Genomic DNA, 19,245 nt, shown 5'->3' with positions numbered 1-19,245 from the left:
CTGGGTATTAATTGAGTTGATTTTTTGAATATTAGTAATACATATAAAAACACAATTAACGATGTGGTGGAGTGGTTGAAAATGACACGTTAAAACTCTTTCTCTATATGTCGCGTGCTCCATCCCAAGCACTTGCAATATCAACAATACAAATTTTCAGATTTCGGGTTCGGGTATGAATATCCAATTCAAAAAAAATTCGGGTTTCGGGTATACACGAATCCGATCCGAAATCCGATGGATCGGGTTCGGGTATTCATTTTTGGGTATTTTTCGGGTTCGAGTCGGATTCGGGTATGGATAAAAATTTCGGATTTGAATATGGAATCTACAATACTCGACCCGATCCGACCCGATTTTCATCCCTAAAAAAAGGCACCCACGACAAAAATCAAGCTGGCACCAAAAAATTACAAAGACGCTACATTAAACCAAACAGTCCACGTGTGTCAATATCTAGTCCTTCATGTCCTCTTTTTCATTGACCCCACTAATGAATAATCCCATTAAATGCCTATTTTTTCCATTAAATGCATATTTTTTCCGGGGCCCAATATAATGGCGATATATTTCAAATTTGATAAATGAATAATCTCGTTAAATGAATAAAATCTTCTATCCCAAACATATCTATTTATCGAGATTTAGATGTACCAACCTTATCACTCTATCTTCTTTAAAAACAATAGCAAAGAAAATCAAAAAACAATACAAATATACTAAAAAAAGAGGTGAGGGAGGGAGAGAGGTAGATAGAGAGGGGGGCGAGAGACAGAGAGAGATATAGAGAGAGACTTACATGAAACCAAAACATATACAATTAAAGCACCAAAAACATTACATACAAGTAAGAAATACAATTCAAAAAATCATATTCACAAGAGAGAGAGAGCGAGAGAGGGAGAGAGTTACCTCAAACCAAAACATATGCAATTAAAGCACGAAAAACATTACATACAATTAAGACATAGTACAATTCAAAATATCATGTTCACAAAATTCAAAATCAAGCATAAAAATGAACAAGTACTCAACAGTGTGTGTGAGAGAGAAGAAGATATGAAAATGAAGCACAAATAATGAAAAACCTTACATGAAATGAACACAAATACATTAAAACTTGCTACTACATAACAATAAATTCAAAAATCATGTTAACAAAAACAAAAAAGAAGCCAAAAGAAATGCAAAATTCTTACATATCTGTTATCGATAACAGTCTTTGGTTTCTGAGACGCTAACAGGCGAGGCATCTTCCCTGAAATCGTAAATAAATTGTCGCCGGTGATCGAAAAGTTTGAAACTCCGTTGAGTTATAGAAAAGAAGGAGCACGAGTGTAATTAGTGGGGTCGAATGAAAAAGAGGACATGAAGGACTAGATATTGACAAACGTGGACTGTTTGGTTTAATGTAACGTCTTTGTACTTTTTTGGTGTCTTTGTCTTTGTACTGTTTATGTCCTCTTTTTCATTCGACCCCACTAATTACACTCGTGCTCCTTCTTTTCTATAACTCAACGGAGTTTCAAACTTTCCGATCACCGGCGACAATTTATTTACGATTTCAGGGAAGATGCCTCGCCTGTTAGCGTCTCAGAAACCAAAGACTATTATCGATAACAGATATGTAAGAATTTTGCAATTCTTTTGGCTTCTTTTTTGTTTTTGTTAACATGATTTTTGAATTTATTGTTATGTAGTAGCAAGTTTTAATGTATTTGTTGGGCAGTATATGAGAAATTATGTCTCTAATAGCTTCTACATCATCATTTTTAAGCTTTATTATGCTATATACCTTTTGTGGTTCAGCTTCAGAATTAATAATTTTAATGTTTTATTAACTGATGTAGTTTATCTTGAACTTTTAAGAAAATGGTTGATGTTAGTGCAATGTTATTGATTTTTTGTGCTCCTTATGTAGTAGCAAGTTTTAATGTATTTGTGTTCATTTCATGTAAGGTTTTTCTTTGTGCTTCATTTTTGTATCTTCCTCTCTCGCACACACATACACTGTTGAGTACTTGTTCATTTTTATGCTTGATTTTGAATTTTGTGAACATGATATTTTGAATTGTACTATGTCTTAATTGTATGTAATGTTTTTCGTGCTTTAATTGTATATGTTTTGGTTTCGTGTAAGTCTCTCTCGCTCTCTCTCTCTCTGTCTCTCGCCCCCCTCTCTGTCTACCTCTATCTCTCCCTCCCCTCTCTCCATTAAATGTGCATTTCTATTTTAGATGCTTGGTGATGAGATTGGAAGAGGAGCTCATGGTATAGTTTACAAAGGTTTGAATTTGGAGAATGGAGAATTTGTTGCAATCAAGCAAGTTTCTTTGGAGAATATCAAGGATGAAGATCTTAAAAATATAATGGTACGATTTTTCTTCTACATCTATAAATTTACTTTCCCCCTTACCTACCTTTACATATTGTATGTTGCAATCAATATTAACTTTGAGTATTGGTGTTCCTTGCGTTTTACATAATTTTCCGGCTTTATACTTAACTGTGCAACAAATGACTGAAAATTCTATTGCAATTGGGTCAGTCTTAGGCAGTATATGAGAAATTATGTCTCTAATAGCTTCTACATCATCATTTTTAAGCTTTATTATGCTATATACCTTTTGTGGTTCAGCTTCAGAATTATTAATTTTAATGTTTTATTAACTGATGTAGTTTATCTTGAACTTTTAAGAAAATGGTTCATGTAAGTGCAATGTTATTGATTTTTTGTGCTCCTTATTTGTTGTTTCAACACACTTCTATAGTTTTATATTCTTCCCATAAAGTTAAGCTGACTTTATGTATCTTTATGGGTTATTATGCCACTGGTTGAATACGTGAATGCTACAGCAAGAAATTGATTTGCTCAAGGTAATTTTATTCCCTTCTAATATATCCACTCGTATAATTATGATTTACACTTGCAAATACTTATTTTATATACATATTGGAATCTGGCTAGTTCTCATGTTCCATCTATCGACCAGAGCTTCTGCCTATACATTTCTGATGAATCATATCACTTTAAGATTATTCATTTTTGAAGTACCTGTTTGATTGGCTTAGGCAAACTCCTTTCCACTCACATTAGTTCTAAAAATTGAAAATTTTGATCAAGAGATCCAAGCTCGGACTACACAATTGGCGCTGGTCTATAGTACTCCCATCCTCCCTCCTCCCACCCCAAAGGAAAAAGTTTCAAAATTCTCACTTTTTTTTTGTCAAGTAAATTCTCACAATTTATTCTGAACACAAAGGCAAATTATTACCCAAACGATGGGTACTCGTGATTCACTCTTCCTCTAACACCTTAAGGTCTTAGACGGACTGGTTAATTAACTGTTTTATATTCGAGGTTTGAATTATTACCTATCATTTATATGTGCACTGATCTTTCTCCTTTCTTTTCATTTTTTACAGAACCTTAACCACAAAAATATTGTGAAATATCTTGGATCTTCCAAGACAACGAGTCATCTCCACATATTTCTCGAGTAAGGATGCTAAAACGATCTATTTATTGAATCTATGTAATGGTTTAGTACTTTAAACCCGACAACTAGGAATTCTAGCACATTGTTTCATTTTAAAGTGCACTTATTCCTTGAATTTATCAATATCTATGGTTTTGCAAAGGTACGTGGAAAATGGTTCTTTGGCAAACATCATTAAGCCGGCGAATTTTGACCCATTTCCAGAATCTCTTGTTGCCGTGTACATTACTCAGGTTTGTCATGCCTCTTCGTCCCCATTTTCATTCCAAGTCTTGTTTTGACATCCGGCGGTTGTGACCAGGTTTTGGAGGGTCTAGTTTACCTGCATGAACAAGGCGTGATTCATCGGGATATTAAGGGTGCAAATATATTGACAACCAAAGAGGTAATTGTATTTTAGTTTTGAAAAATTAGCTGTCATTTTAAACTTCTACATTTCAGTGCAAGTGTTCCTTCTAATATGATTGCTCTTGTGCAAGCGAGTCCTTTGATTCTTCGTCTCATTTGTTCTATGTTATCTGCTTTCTAAGTACTCTTACAAATGTATATGCTTTTCTGTACACGTTTCTTGTTTGTTGTTCTGCACTACCATCATATAGTGTAATTTTCCAATTTTTCTTAATAGGCGAAAACTCTCGTTATTATGTTTTGGCCTTTGTTGATAAGTTCGTATGTTTGTATAGAAGGGAAAAAATATATTACATTATACATTTTCCCGAGGTAAAGAGAACTAGTGTATAAATTATTGGCCAATTAATATTTCATATACGCTCTTCCCTAGAAGGCTAGATTCTTTGTTCATTTTCCTTTTCTAGACAATAAGTTATAATGATATTAATCACATTTAAACAAATTTAACACCTCACTCTTCTTTAGTAAATTCTATGCAATGTTCTTCCACACTATCACATCCCTACTCCTACTCTCGGGGGGATAATTTAAGGAGTAATTTTTATCATAAAATCTATCACTCAAGCGCATGCTCATCTCCTAGCCAACTCAAATAAAACCCTCATACTCATACATCAAAATCACAGGCCCCCAAACATATCCTTTACATGTTTTCAGATTATTATTTCTCTAAACTACTTTTCATGGCTCAAATATTTTTTTATTGGTAAGAGTTTTATATCTCCCATCTATAGTTTCCTAATATATCTTTAGCTTCTTGTCAGTTGGATTTAAAACAGATGGTGATATCTTGTATAAGATGCATAGAGTTGTTTAATTATATTTTCCGTTGAGACATATTCAGACATTTCCATCTCAATATATGTTAGTAAGCAATATTTCATCCAATCCATTGCCATTTGATTGCACAATGAACTCTTTACAATCTTTGACCAAAAAGTTTCTTTGAGAGATTCGGTGTGAGATAAAATAAGTATAGTTAGGTAGATATTTAAACTACTATACTATCATATACATGTAATTATGTAAATGATCTATACTTGCTAAATTAGTTTTGTTTTTATTTGGGGGTACATTCCCTCGGAGGCCATACTGTATCCTTACTCAGTGATAACTGTTATACACACCTATGAGTACATGCCATACATAATCTCTTTAACTCTCCTTTTGATATCATATCTATATGCTAGCTTCTTTATTGTTTCGCTAAGTCCCTAGCAGGTTTCACATAATGTTTCATTTTGTAACGCAAGTACCTCTCTTTTGATCCTTGTTTTTGGGTTACTTACAATATATATGCTTTTCAGGGCCTTGTGAAACTTGCAGATTTTGGTGTTGCTACAAAGTTAACTGATACAAATAGTAACGAATCTGCCGGGACAGCATATTTGATGGTCCCTGAGATACTTTTCTTATGATAGGGATGAAGGTGCCAGAGTTGGTAGTTTCATCACTAGTCATTACTATAAACAATAGTAGAATCTTTGACATTGTAATTTTTTTATTGCTCTGCATTTTTTTTATCACAAACACGTGTTCAATAGATTTGGAATAATACCTCTAATTTATTTAATAGATGATACAATTATTGTGCTTCCACAAATTGATGTCAATGTCTTTTAATAGATGTATCATAATGGATCGTGTATTTCACAAACATCTGATTATTCATCAATATATGAGTAATTTAGTGGTGTTTACTGTTTACATTTTAGTAATGCATTTTGATCTATTTTTAAATCAAAGGTTTAGAATGCAAATGTCACATGTCAGTGTATATTTATTTGTAAAAATATATGAAGGTGTTTAGTCAAGAAGGAAATAATTCTGAACGACTTACAATAATATATTGCATTATAAATTCATAAGTACTAAAAGTCATGAGCATGGTTATCACGAAGACGACTACTCTGAAGGGACTTCAGCATTCAGGACTTTTAAGCTCGACGTAGTGCTGTGATAACCGCGATTATTGTGAAACATCGTCCACTCAAACCATTGATAATACACAAGAAGCAGATGGAAATGAACATGATATTGCGATTAGTTACTTTGCTTGATTTTCATCATCACTTATTTTTTTTTCATTTTCTGGGATGTGTTTGATATTGCTAAATTTGATATTTGGATGTTATTATGTTATAGTCGTGCTTTATTTGACATTACTATTCTTTTACTTCTGATTAAAAATATGAAATTGATGTGTTTTGTTAAGTTACCTGTATAACTATTTAATATATGTGTAAAGAATGACTTGTCGACTTTTTACTACTAGTCGGTTAAGCATCCCTGGCTCAAAAGACGGCTGATACAATTATACGAATGCATATGATTTGACAGCAATCAATACTATTGTATGGAATAGAAGTAAGATGGTTTGCTTGACAAAGTTGGCGGGAGATATTGGATTATGGGACAAAAATTCTTGTTGGCGAAATTGTTATTGACATATGTCAAGTGACGATTTCGGTATAATATTTGGAGAAAAAATCAACTTATTACTTAAATTCATCTTATTGTATATGGATTGAAATAATGTTGTTCTAGCAAGTTACAGCTTCGTATGTGTTTGGTATTTGTTTTTCTTATTTACCTACTTACATATATATGATTTATTAAAACAACATATATGACCCAATATTTCTTCTGATTCCGTGATTTGAACCTGGGTGCCAGCCTTGCATAATTGTGTTTGTTTCTCAGACTTGACCAAGAGACCAGGCATGCATAATGAGGCAAACCTGTCCAAGGGCTTGCTATTTGCCCATGTATAGTTTTTAATAAAAACAAAAAATTGGCATTCCTGCTCTCGAGATGAACCATACATCATACTCATATGTGTCAACACAAATTCTCTTGGTTGTTTGTTATGATTGTTCAACCCGAATTTTCTGAAATGCTGCTTAGAAGTATTGCCGAATTCTGAATTTCTTGAGTTACCTTGATTGTCTATTAGAGCAATATTCCCTGCTTCACAGATTAATACATCAAGTGGGTATAGTATCATTGACAGCATGTCTTGTGATAAATTGAGGCCATATCCCTGCATTCCATATTTGCATACTTTTAATGCGGAAGTGTTCAATATATTTATATGAATTACAGCATTGAATGTGCATTTAAGTCCTTTTTGTGGTAAGTGTATTGCAGTCCTTTTATTCAGTTATGCTTGTGTAGGTGATCAACATGTCTGGAGTTTGTGCGGCATCTGATATATGGAGTGTTGGATGCACTGTGATTGAGCTGCTCACAGGTTTACCTCCATATTATGATCTCGGGCCTTGGACAGCTCTTTGGCAGATTGTGCAGGTTATTTTTAAAAATTGTCATGCTGTTTTCTTGTAATGAGCTATCGTGAATTTAGTTTTTGCTAAGATTTTGGGGTGTTAACAAAAAGCATAAAATCATTTTATTCTCCAAGTGGCAGTATAAGTTGGCCTTTATAGCACATGAGGGAACATCATAGATATGCACTTCGATTTGTATTTTTTTATTAATTTTTTGACGTGTGAAGCATACATAATATGTGCAACATGAAGTATCGGTGTATTATTTACCTTTTTCTTTTATTTGAACATCATAGATTTATGCTACGATTATTATTTTTTTAAAATTTTTGACATGTGACGCATACCTAATCTGCGCAACATGATGTAACAGTGTACTATTTTTCTTTCTCTTTTTTTTTGAAAGAAAAAACTGTAACGCATTCCAGTAGAGCGTTACAACAGGAATGACTATTTTAAGTCGAGATCTTGCCTATCATGCAGGTTTCACATTTGCATCATGATTGTTTTGCTTTGCTATTACCTGTCACGCACATCTCACGTGTGTAAACATATTTACATTCTTGAATTATCTGCTGCTGTGATGAGCCATATCTAAATTTTTTATTCTAAAACAATACCAGTTTGCATTTAACACTTAATCGCCGTGGCTTAGATTGAATTTTCAATTCAAGCCTTTCTGTTAGCCCCATATTCAATATTGATGTTGATTAAGTTGAGTGCGAAACTCAGGAATTTGGGGATATGATTACTTTTAGAGTTAAGAGAGACCAGTCAGAAAAAAATAATTTGGCTTTGTAACGTAGATGAATAGATAGATTGTTTGAAATGGAGTTGGATGCATCCTCTTAAGATGAGAGAACTGTGTTAAGTCATCGGGATGATGGTGGTTAAACCTATCAAGATTACAGAGAATTAAATAGTTGTAGCTGATTATTCGATTATTGATCATGTGATAGCTGATTTAGGATCTAAATTCTCGTATTATTAGTCAAGAGCTATTCATCTTGTTAGTTCAGAAATGGTTTCTGAATGTACAATTGAATCTGCATAATGTTGACTGTGCGAACTTAGGCTTGAATCATGTTCTGCCTAATATATTTTACAATTGCAAAAAGAATACAGCTTAGTTAACCATGTTGTCCTGTCTTAGATCCAGTTGTGAATATAATGTAACCTATCTAATATCTACAAATCCTTATTACTTGTATTCACTTCAGTACTTACTTTTCAGGATTACAGGCAGAGGCTGGATGCCAAGACTCTGCTTTCCCACCCTTGGATTCAAAGATCCAGGCGTATTGTACACTCTCCCCTTCATGACAGTGAAACATCAAGGTAGGCAACTTGATTTCCACTTTTCTGCTTCATCCATTTTCCCCATAAAAGCTACAAACACTCTGGAGGTTTACATTTTGCATTTTCACTTCTGTTGCGCTCTCTATTCATATTTTAGGAGTTAGCTTGTAATTATTGAACAATTTTTGTGTTTTTCGTGTTTTTTTTTTATTTAAAGATTTGGTTTGATTGTCTAAAGGTTACACTGTACACTTTCTTGCTTAAATAAATAATCATTATGACGGCATATGTGAAAACTGATGAATACACTGTCGGAGACTGGACTTCTATAAAGCTTTGCAGATTGTAGCTAGTTTGCATTATTATAATTGAGTTAATGTCTGATTACTTATTATTTTAGTGAGCAAGCTTTACTTTCTAAAAGAAGCTTATGTTCTGAGGATGCTGAGACATCGAGTGGAGACGATCAGAACTCTGTTGACAATCTCCATGCCAAGAAAGCCGAGGTGAGTGCTAGTGTTTTTTCCAGTATTATCATACATGTCATTAGTTTTGCCAGTTTACACAGTTAAGATTCTGATTTTTCATTAAGAATCCCATGAGCTCACCCAAAATATCGATATCATGTATGAAATTGTAATGACAAGCTGAGGATATGCATGCTTAGTGTATTGAATTATGAAGTACTGACACCACCGATGGCTATGCAACTTAATAACCCCTTGCCAACAAGATAAACTAGATACACGAAACCTTTGATGCCTGTTGTGTTCGGAACATCTAGAAAGTGAGAGTGTATTTCAATTCTTTAATAACTTGATTCTTGCCGTAGCTTAGCAATCACACACTCTCAGATTGATGATAGAAGGCATTATGATGAAGCAGCTGCGATGTGTGTTATATTTTTAAGAACTGTTTTGTGCCTTTTGTAGTAGATCTAATATATCTCTATTGATGTCTTTCATGTAAAATTCCAGGACTCTGAAACAGAATTTCTTAAAGTTGATACTGCTGATGCGGACAAGGATGCTGAACATAATCCTCTCAGGGGTATATTTGGTGATCCTGAGACATCATCAGAGCTTCACCAGGTCTCTCACTTGACCGACCAGGATAAAGTGTTGGTTAATGATGAAACTGGTTCTCCTACTTTTAGTAGCAAAAGCATCATTTCAAAAAAAGTTTGTGTAGAAGAAAGCTCTAATCATGCTGAAAACGGTTCATCTAGTGCGACATCGAAAAGCCAAGAGTTTAGCCCTCCAAAGGTGAATTTATTTATTGTGTTATTTTCTTTTTAGAACATCTCTGAAGTCAACAAGCATATCACGAAGACACGAACTACATACATAGTGTAAGCCTCTAATATGGAAGAGTTTGGTTTACCAGATCATCTATTCATGTTTTGTCAACATCTGATGTTGGTACAATTCAACTTTGTAAAGATAGAAAATATACTAATCATAAAGAAGAGTCATGTCAAAACTTCTTTAATTACACTGATTCATAGGATTTCAGAAATTGATTTAAATATCGAAGATTCATTTATGTTCTGGTTATCCAGATTCCAGGGAAATTAATATAAATTGCCTCATCTATAGGTAGTCTTCATTTTCTGCATAACCCTATGTCTATTTCATAAAAATGTCATTTGAGCTTGGTGGACTTGATAATTGAGCAGAAATCAAGCACACCAAAATCTCAGCATAATTTGGAATCTACTCTAGTTTAGGCGGATCTGCACATAATCAGATTCTCCTCATAAAAAAGCAATGAACTCTACATTAGTGATGAAATTGATCATATGCCCATAGAGGAATATGCATTTGTATTATAACAGCGCATGTTTTTTATATGGGCCTACATGCACCTTTTCTGCAACATTCTTTATGTAAGACTGCACTGTGTCATAACAATAATTCGTCTGTTGAATGTATACAAGATTGAATGCTATAAGTTTTCTGCTAGAGCAAAGAACTAGTACACATTCACTAATAACAATACCCAACCTTTGGAATTGATTTCTTATATTGACAACTTGGATGGCCTATCAAAATTTGAAAAAAGCTTTATCCGGACAATATTAGCTTAAGCATTTGACAACTACTACCAATAGAAAGAGAAAAAAAAATTATTTTTTTGAGCTAAATGGTAATTTCTCTGTATATCTAGGGGGTTGAATATAGCAGATTAATTTTGTCTCTGAGGCCAGATGAACCAGAAGACGTGCTTGTTTCTGCTTGCCAAAAATTAACAGCTTTCTTTCACCAAAGTCCTGAGCAAAGGCTTGGTTTCCTTACCCAGCATGGTTTTGTTCCTCTAGTGGAGCTACTGGAGGTTCCAAACATTCGTGTATGTCATTCTATAAGGCTTTGCAACTATAATTTTTGAACCTAGCTATCCTCGTACAGTGGCAGCTATTATAATAACCTTTTTTCTACCAGGTCATATGCTCGGTGCTTCAAGTTTTAAATGAGATTACCAGGGATAGCACTGAAATTCAGGAAAGCACTTGTCTAGCAGGCCTGTTAAGTCGTGTGCAAAATTTCAGCTCTCAGGCTCGACATTCTGAAAAGTGACATGAGATTCAGTGTTCTGAGTTGGATTCTTCTGTACGTGGTTCATGATGAGTTAACTGTCTGGAATTGCACCATGTACTTAACTCTACAAAATTGGTGCACACACACAAGAATCTGTAGTCCACCAGTGTGACACCTTTTCTGGAATAAAAAAATTTGAACATGAATGAGTAGCGAAAGTCTGTCTCATTAGTTTATAGCTCTTTATTTTGACACTCCTTATAGTTTGTATAATTGTTTATCGGATAACAGTATTACTATTTCATTGCAGATTCCAACAGTCATGGGCTTTGCTGTACCTGACCGCCCTCATGAAATTCGTATGGAAGCAGCAAAATCCCTGCATCAGTTTTGTCACTCAAGGTATATGGTTTTTTGCTCTTAATCCCTGTGGCATAATTATATCTATCTAAGTAATAAGAATTGACTCCTGCTTTATACAGCTGCATGACTTTGCATATGTTTATTGCTTGCCCTGGTATTACCATTCTTGTGAGCTTTCTTGAGGCTGACTATAAAAACCACAGGTTCGTGCTTGATGTGAATCATTTACACTCTGATATGCCATATGTTTCTTTCGACTCATTGTTTTATTTTGTTTTAGAAATTACAGAGGATGTAAACATTGTTACTTTCTTTCATTGTTTTTATTGTTGAAACTTGAATATATAGATATAAACTATTAATGACATTGTAGATTCTCCTGAATTAAACGTGGAGCACTCTCCACACACAAAAATATTGAAGAATTCAAAGAAAGTAACAAGAATGTTACTTCTAATCAGTGGCAAAGGACCCAGTAACTCAGCATAAGCAAATTGTGATAGTTGAATAAATTTAGTTGTAATAGCAGTCAGCTGTTTCTAAAAAGTCTGATATTACAAGTGTTACTTAAACTTGGAATTCCATTATGAGAAAGGGAAATATCCAAGTCGAATACAGTTTTATAATCTTTCATAACTCATGTGGCTGGATTAGCAAAAGTTTTTGTGTTGTATATATTAGTTGGTATGATGTATTGCGCCTTTTTCCCAGTTTCTTTGTCAAGTCATCTTTTACAAATTTTTACATGACTTCCACTTATCAGATGCATCTTGAAAGTTCTTTAGCAGATCAAACTCCTCGTACATGCTTTTACCTGTAATTGTTTGTGTGTATAATTCAAGAATTAATGACATGCAGGGAAATGGTTCATCTTGCAATTGACGGATTGTGGCAAATATTTAAGCTTCAGTGGTCAAGCTCTAGGAATGATCTTTTCCATATAGCTGCAAAAACTGGAATATTACTTAGGCTTATCAGCACTCTGTATAGTTTGAATGAGGCAACTCAACTAGCTGCCATTTCTACTGGAGGTGGGTTACTCTATGATGCTGTAGTTTTCCAACAAATGTCTAGTGATCCTGAAATTTTTTGGTCCTGGACTAAATTCTCTTAATTATCGCAACGGTAAACACTGTTTAACGACCGAAAATATATTGCTCTGTGACTCCCTTTTTCAATTATATTATGTGCCGACAATTTCGAGAACACTTTTTTATAATTAAAAAAAAGAAAAAAATGACAATATTAACACAATACCAGTCTACTATTACCAAAATAATGCTTTTTTGTTTGTTTGGCCATTAATACCCGGATGATACCTCGTTTCAAAATGCGTATTAGGTATTTGAAAGAACCCTACAAAATCCCGGCCTTTTCAACAACACAAATCAATCATGTTCTTTTAAACGATGAACAGATCGCGGCGGTAAATAAAATTTTATCTATGTATGTATATGGGATCTGATGTATATAACATAAAGAGAGAAATTGAGTTGGATCGGAGAAAAGGTAGGATTCAGGTATGATTCAGGAGAGAGAGAGATTTGTGGTTGGATCGACGTCGATTTATATATTACTTAATTATTTGTATGTATAATCCGCATATATGAAATGCGTAATCGCTTTTACTCTAATCAAGACCGCGCATTACTTTTCTATTACGCATATATTAAATGCATATCATGTGCGCTTCTACAAAATGCATTATGTAATACTCCTCCTCTCAATGAGTAACAAGCGGGTAAATATATCCTCCTTTCTGAAATAAGATATTTTTGTTCTGTATGGCCCAAAACATGACTTAATATGACTTCTCAATTTTCTAGACAATAGAAAACATGAATTATATTTACTTTCCTGATGCCTCTCAAATGTTTACCATTAAGTTTTGAGACCCATAGGTCAACCCGAATATAGAAGAATGGATCTTTTAAGCAAGGAAAAAAAAGAGCCTGAATAGCTGCAGAAGCGATTTGTTTTATATATTATATTGTTCTCCTCTCCCAAGATTAAGCATTTGATAACTTGTCCCACTAGAAAGAGAAAAAATTATTTTTTTGAGCTAAATGGTAATTTCTCTGTATATCCAGGGGTTGAATATAACAGATTAATTTTGTCTCTGAGGCCAGATGAACGAGAAGACGTGCTTGTTTCTGCTTGACGAAAATTAACAGCTTTCTTTCACCAAAGTCCTGAGCAAAGACCTGGTTTCCTTACCCAAGATGGTTCCCGAAGAAACTTGGATGACTCCAATATGAGAGTACTTGAAGAACGAGACACTTCCAAAAGATAAGATGGCAGTCAGGCGACTCCGATATAAAGTTGTACGATGTGTGGAATATGAACCAAGTTATACAAAAATGTTTTATTCAACCTTTATTGAAGTGCATCGCAGGAGAAGGCTGTCGTAATATTCTGAAAAAAGTACATAAAGGAATCTGCGACAATCATTCGGACGGAGGATACTTGCGGCAAAGGTGTTACGTCAGGGTTACTTCTGGCCAATTTTGCGGGAAGATTCATTTAAATTAGTTAAAGCATGTGATAAATGTCAAAGATTCACAAACTTCTCCAACATACCGGCAACTAAACTAACCACTATGGCAAGCCCTTGGCCATTTACCATGTGGGGGATTGACTTGATCGGGAAGCTCCTCAAAGCCAAAGAGGGTGTCAAGTACGCGATTGTGGCTGTGGATTACTTTATCAAGTGAGCAAATGCTATGCCCTTGCCGACTATTACGACAAAGAAGATAGTAGATTTCGTCTTCAATTTTATAATAAGTCGATTTGGGATTCCATATAAGTAAGTCTCTGGCAATGCAAAGCAGTTCGACAGCAAAGAATTGAAAATAATGTTTCAAAATTTGAAGATACAAAAAGATTTTGCCGCAGTATATCATCTCCAAAGCAACGGACAGAAGGAAGCTATTAATAAAATCATCAAACACACACTAAAGATTAAGTTAGAAGATTGTAAGGGAGATTGGCCAGAGGAGCTCCCAAAGGTGTTGTGGTCATACAACACTACTCCTAGATCTACTACAGGAGAAACACCTTTCATGCTGACATATGATTATGAAGCCATGATATCGGTAGAAGTTGAATTTAGGTCTCTCCATATAAGCAAATTCCGCTATGAAGATAGTGAAGTTACGCAACAGATTCAATGAGACCTACTGGAAGAAGTTAGAATAGCTTCTCAAGTGAAATTGGCGGCGTATCAGCAACGAGTGTCCAGGTTTTATAATTGAAAGGTCAAAGTACGTCCATTGAAAATTGGCGACTTGGTATTGAAAAGGGTCTTGCCTAACACGAAGATAACTAGCCATGAAGTCTTCAGAGCTAATTTGGAAGGACCTTATAAAGTCCGAGCAGTACTTGAGGAAGGAACATGTTATCTCGAGGGCTTGAACGGAAAGCCTATTCCTCGAGTTTGGAATGCGGAACATCTGCCGAAATATTTCCAGTAAGGCACGGCCTCAACCCCTTACTTACTTATATGCACTATAGTTGATTCAAGTAGGGCTTAGCCCGAATAGTAGATTAGTATCAATAAAATTCCTCCTAGCCCGGGGGGGTAGTGCACGTACCATCTCACTCAGTGTTATTCGTAGGATGTTTACTTTCGTTCCTTCTATTGATCAACAGACAATGGCGTCGCTTGAGACTATTGTGAATTTTTACACCAGAATGCATCATTAATAAAATTTTGAAATTTTTTATTTCAAAGTTTCTAACTTGAAGATATGGAGAACAACTCTTATTATTACGATAAGTTTGAGTTATGTTAATCATCGAAGAAAAGGATTGTTTTCAAGCTAGCTAAAAGACGGGAATTTTGGAGTTGCTCCACTTCAATTACTTATTCCTTGGTTTTTGTTTTTGCAAGATGAAAATATTTCAAGGCAGAAACAAAGAGATAATATGAAACAAGATATGCAATATGAAGTCTAAATACGAAAATGTGATAAGTAAATAGGTTCGTACAAGCTGTAAGGATTTTACAGAGGCTCGCACCTCAAATAAAAGTCATAGTATCATTGAAGTCACAAGGAAACACATATGAAAAACACAAGATTTAGAGAGCCTAAGAAGCATACCCCTACTCTCAGGCGGTAGACGGAAAACAGTGTGTACGAGGATAAGCCATAATAACATCATCCAGAGAAGCAACACCATCGTGAGGAATAACAACATCGATCATCTCAGTTACGACTCTACCCCGCTTTCTGTTGTGAAAGAAGAACGTCGATCGAGTCTTAAGGCAACCCTCTTAGCGGCTATGACATAGGCATTATCCCTCTTGAAGTCAGCATCATAGTACAATATCTCTGCATCAAAGGAGCTAAAGTCATAGGCAGGATCGCAGGCCAGGATGGTAGTGAGAAGTATATAAAAGCCTTTCTCGACACCCGTATCATAGATTTCTTCCTTCTCCTTCTTCCATCCACTCTACTGATCATCTCGGAGTTTCTTGACCTAAGCTCAAGCTTAACTCTCTCAATAAGGGCTGCGTCCGAAAAATCATGAAAATTATAAATAATCTGGCCCTGTCGTTTCAATTCGTGCGCATATTTTGCTATGATAACATCCTTATCCTTACTCTTCTTCCTCAACTCTTCTTCAACATTTGTGGCACGAGAAATTAGTTTCTTCCGCTCCATGTCAAGACTATTAAGTCGAGCCCTATCCTTAGGAGTTATGGAAGTATCCTCCAAATAAAGGAATAGTAATTGCGCAACAGCTGTGATTCTTGCAAGATCTCTTTTAGTCGATGACAAATTCTTCCAAGATTTTAACTCCTTAGCTCCGAGAAAATACACAACCAAAGTACCCAAGTGAGATTTCACTTGGAAAAGAGAAGAAGCCTTCACCTTCTTCGAAGTACCAATTTTCACGCTAGCTCTAGTACACTTCGACGAAAGGACTAGAAGCGCCTGAACAACTTCCATAGGAGAAGAACTAGGGCACGCATCGTGCTGTGAAGAAAGTTTTGCAACATCCCTCTCGGGCATCGTCTTCTCAGGAGCAAGACAAAACATGAAACACTTAGGAATCCGAGGAGCCATGCCTGAAAGAACCACGTTAAATAAATTAACATGATTCATACAAGAAATACACTGCATACGAGAGGAAACAAGGTTGCGACTCATGCTTCAGATAGACTCCGGGTGCGCCCAGTACAACAGAGGCCACACGGCTTCAGGCGCGCCCCGTGAAGATAAAAACAGGGAGACGTAACCCGAAGACCATATGACGAATCTAGGGCGCGCCCCATAAACAAAAATGAATGAAGGACTTATCATAATGTAAAGTACTTACAAACACAATTGATGGTTAAATTGAAAATATAACAAGATCAAAGGATGACGTATACGTCCTATACATAAATATACACACAAAAACATATGGCAAGAACATGAAGTTCAAGAAGCTTGCATTTCATGGACCTAACAATATACATGTCAGAAATTAGGAAAAAGAACATGTGGAAATATCTTAGAGCAAGAGGAACGAATGAATTAAAGCGAAAATGAAGAGAAAGCCTATGAGAAGCCAAATCCGAGTTTCTTGAAGATCTCGAGAAAGGAAAAGTTGTATTCTTGAGAGGTAGAAGATAAAATAAAATGAAGAGGAAGGGGAGCTCATAAGAGCAAAAATTCATATTTTTGGAAATTTGAAGACCAGGATGGATTCTCAGGGGGTAGGGCGCGCCCCGTGTGCCTCCAAAAGGGGGAATGAAAAAAAAATTACTGAAAATTTTGCGGAAAATATCTGCGGATAAATTTGCGGAAAATATTTGCAAAAAATATTAGTGAGATATTTTGTAAAAGTTGAAGCACTTGTCATGAAGACTCGGAAGAAGATTTTACGATGAAGATTGTCAACTAAAGCATTTCTTTAGGGGAGAAAGAATTTACGCATATGGAAGGAAGTTTATTAGCAAAAGAGGAAGTGAAGACATTGCAGATGATAAAGGTCAAATTATTCACGGAAGGACGGAGGAAGTAGAAGAAGATTTTCCACTTTATTTTTAATAAACTAGAAAATCGGGGTGTAGTTGTTAATCATAAAATCGTCATGGGTATTTTATCGGATCTTTAAGGAAATGGCTCGGATCACCACCGAGGAAAAAGATGGACGAACTCGGGAGAACGTGTCTCCGGAGTCTAGGGCGCCCTCCTATAGGGCTCTTCTTATATGGGAGTCGCTTACGATGACTACTGACGATGAGAAGTTATGACGATGATTGATGAAGTTGTCTATGAAGATTTACGATGACCATTATGACGGAAGATTACAATGACCATAGTGGGGGAAATGCGCGATGACCACTACGATGGCAATACCACGACGGTCGCTATAGTAGAAGAGGACAATGAAGAACAAGTATTGATGATGAGTTTATGAAGGATGATCTTTGTTAGGAATATGTTATAGTCTTGATGATAATTTACCAAAATATCTAAGTAGATTTATTTAGTGTCTTTTGTAGCCATCAACAGATAACCACAGTTATCTATCCGTTGATTGAGTAGCTTATTTCAATAAGTTTGTAGCATATTCTGTACACTAGAATAGCTGGGGGATTTGGTAGTATTAGTTGGTTTCTAAGTCATGTTGACTACTAGCAAGATATACAAAATAGGTGAATTAATTGTAAATATAAAATGCCTTATAATTTTGTATAAGTGAAAGAGTATCAACTGCTATGGAAATAACTTCAACTGCTATTCTACAAGCTTCAACGAATGACTCTACAAGTTTCAACGGATAACTCATATGCCCTCAACGGATAAGCCAGTCAAGCCCTCAACGGATATTATCTACAAAGCTGTCAACGGATGACACCAATACAGTGTCAACGGATAACATTAAGAAAGCTTCGATGAATAATCAACCAGATAGCAGTTGATAGGGACTTGAAAAAAGCTGACAGAGTCATATGGGTTGATAGTGTACAAAAGGAATGTGGCAGCCTGATTATAGGTGATAGAAGAAAATAAAGCATTTCCATTTCCATGCCAGACAAGCTCGTTCAAAGATGTTGTATCTACCTTGGATTGCATTGGACATAGAAATGAAGAAACATGTGAATTGGAATTAGCCGATAGGAATATTATTTATCTTATTGCACATGTAACTTGGTGATATATAAATCAAGTGTAGCAAGTATTTTACAACTAAGATTAATAATAAAGAAAATAGAAAGTCTTTGTAATTTGTATCTTTTAGCACTCTCAGGTTCTAAGTTATAATACTTGTAAGCAGTTTCGGGCAACTTTGCATCATAGAGTATTCCTCAATTAATATACATCTCTGGTGGAAATACAAATACACCAGAAAGTTTTTAAACTTGTTTTATTTACTTTATGTGATTGAATACTTTATACTTATAATCCGCACTCTTGCATATTCAAAGACAACTGCATATCAAATGAAGATTTTTTCCAGAAAAGTAAAAAGTAACCAGAATTCCATTCAACCCCCTTCTGTAATTCTGTTATTATATTGTTAGGGAATAACAATTGGTATCAGAGCTAACTTCTTAACACACAAAGAGTTTAAAGATCATAATAATCAAACAACATGAGCAGGAAGATGTTGGAGTGAAGATTCCAATTCTAGATAAAGACGACTATCATCACTGGAAAGTGAAGATGCACCTTCATCTACTCTCTCAAGATGAAAGCTATGTCAATTGCATAAAGAATGGACCTCATGTACCGCACAGGGCTACAACAGAAGATGGTGAAGCCACTAGAAATGAGCAAACAGTTCCAAACCCAAATCAGAATGGACAGATGAAGATATTGAAACAGTTCACAAAGATAAAAGGTCCAT

General features: G+C 35.2%; 1 protein-coding gene across 7 annotated transcripts in view; it reads left to right on the top strand.

Annotated features, from left to right (window-relative positions):
• Positions 1-1,497: 1,497 nt before the first annotated feature.
• LOC141677371 (MAP3K epsilon protein kinase 1-like) overlaps positions 1,498-19,245 on the top strand; it is a 54,371-nt gene continuing 36,623 nt past the window's right edge. Inside the window, exons 1-14 of one of the 7 annotated variants that reach the window (XM_074483271.1) lie at positions 1,513-1,627; positions 2,238-2,372; positions 2,857-2,877; positions 3,427-3,500; positions 3,643-3,733; positions 3,802-3,885; positions 8,433-8,536; positions 8,898-9,003; positions 9,475-9,762; positions 10,667-10,846; positions 10,939-11,148; positions 11,345-11,436; positions 11,517-11,600; positions 12,256-12,493. In XM_074483271.1, the coding sequence (XP_074339372.1) occupies positions 1,574-1,627; positions 2,238-2,372; positions 2,857-2,877; positions 3,427-3,500; positions 3,643-3,733; positions 3,802-3,885; positions 8,433-8,536; positions 8,898-9,003; positions 9,475-9,762; positions 10,667-10,846; positions 10,939-11,073 (1,272 nt within the window). In that variant the 5' untranslated portion in view covers positions 1,513-1,573 and the 3' untranslated portion in view covers positions 11,074-11,148; positions 11,345-11,436; positions 11,517-11,600; positions 12,256-12,493. Of the gene's footprint in view, positions 1,628-2,202; positions 2,373-2,856; positions 2,878-3,426; positions 3,501-3,642; positions 3,734-3,801; positions 3,886-8,432; positions 8,537-8,897; positions 9,004-9,474; positions 9,763-10,666; positions 10,847-10,938; positions 11,253-11,344; positions 11,437-11,516; positions 11,601-12,255; positions 12,494-19,245 lie in introns of those variants that run through there. The other 6 variants (XM_074483272.1, XM_074483270.1, XM_074483277.1 and 3 more) reach the window with 6 other exon arrangements.

The sequence above is a fragment of the Apium graveolens genome, chromosome 8 (assembly GCF_009905375.1).
Source record: "Apium graveolens cultivar Ventura chromosome 8, ASM990537v1, whole genome shotgun sequence".
NCBI classification, from domain to species: domain Eukaryota; kingdom Viridiplantae; phylum Streptophyta; class Magnoliopsida; order Apiales; family Apiaceae; genus Apium; species Apium graveolens.
This window is presented reverse-complemented; position numbering and strand designations above follow the sequence as displayed.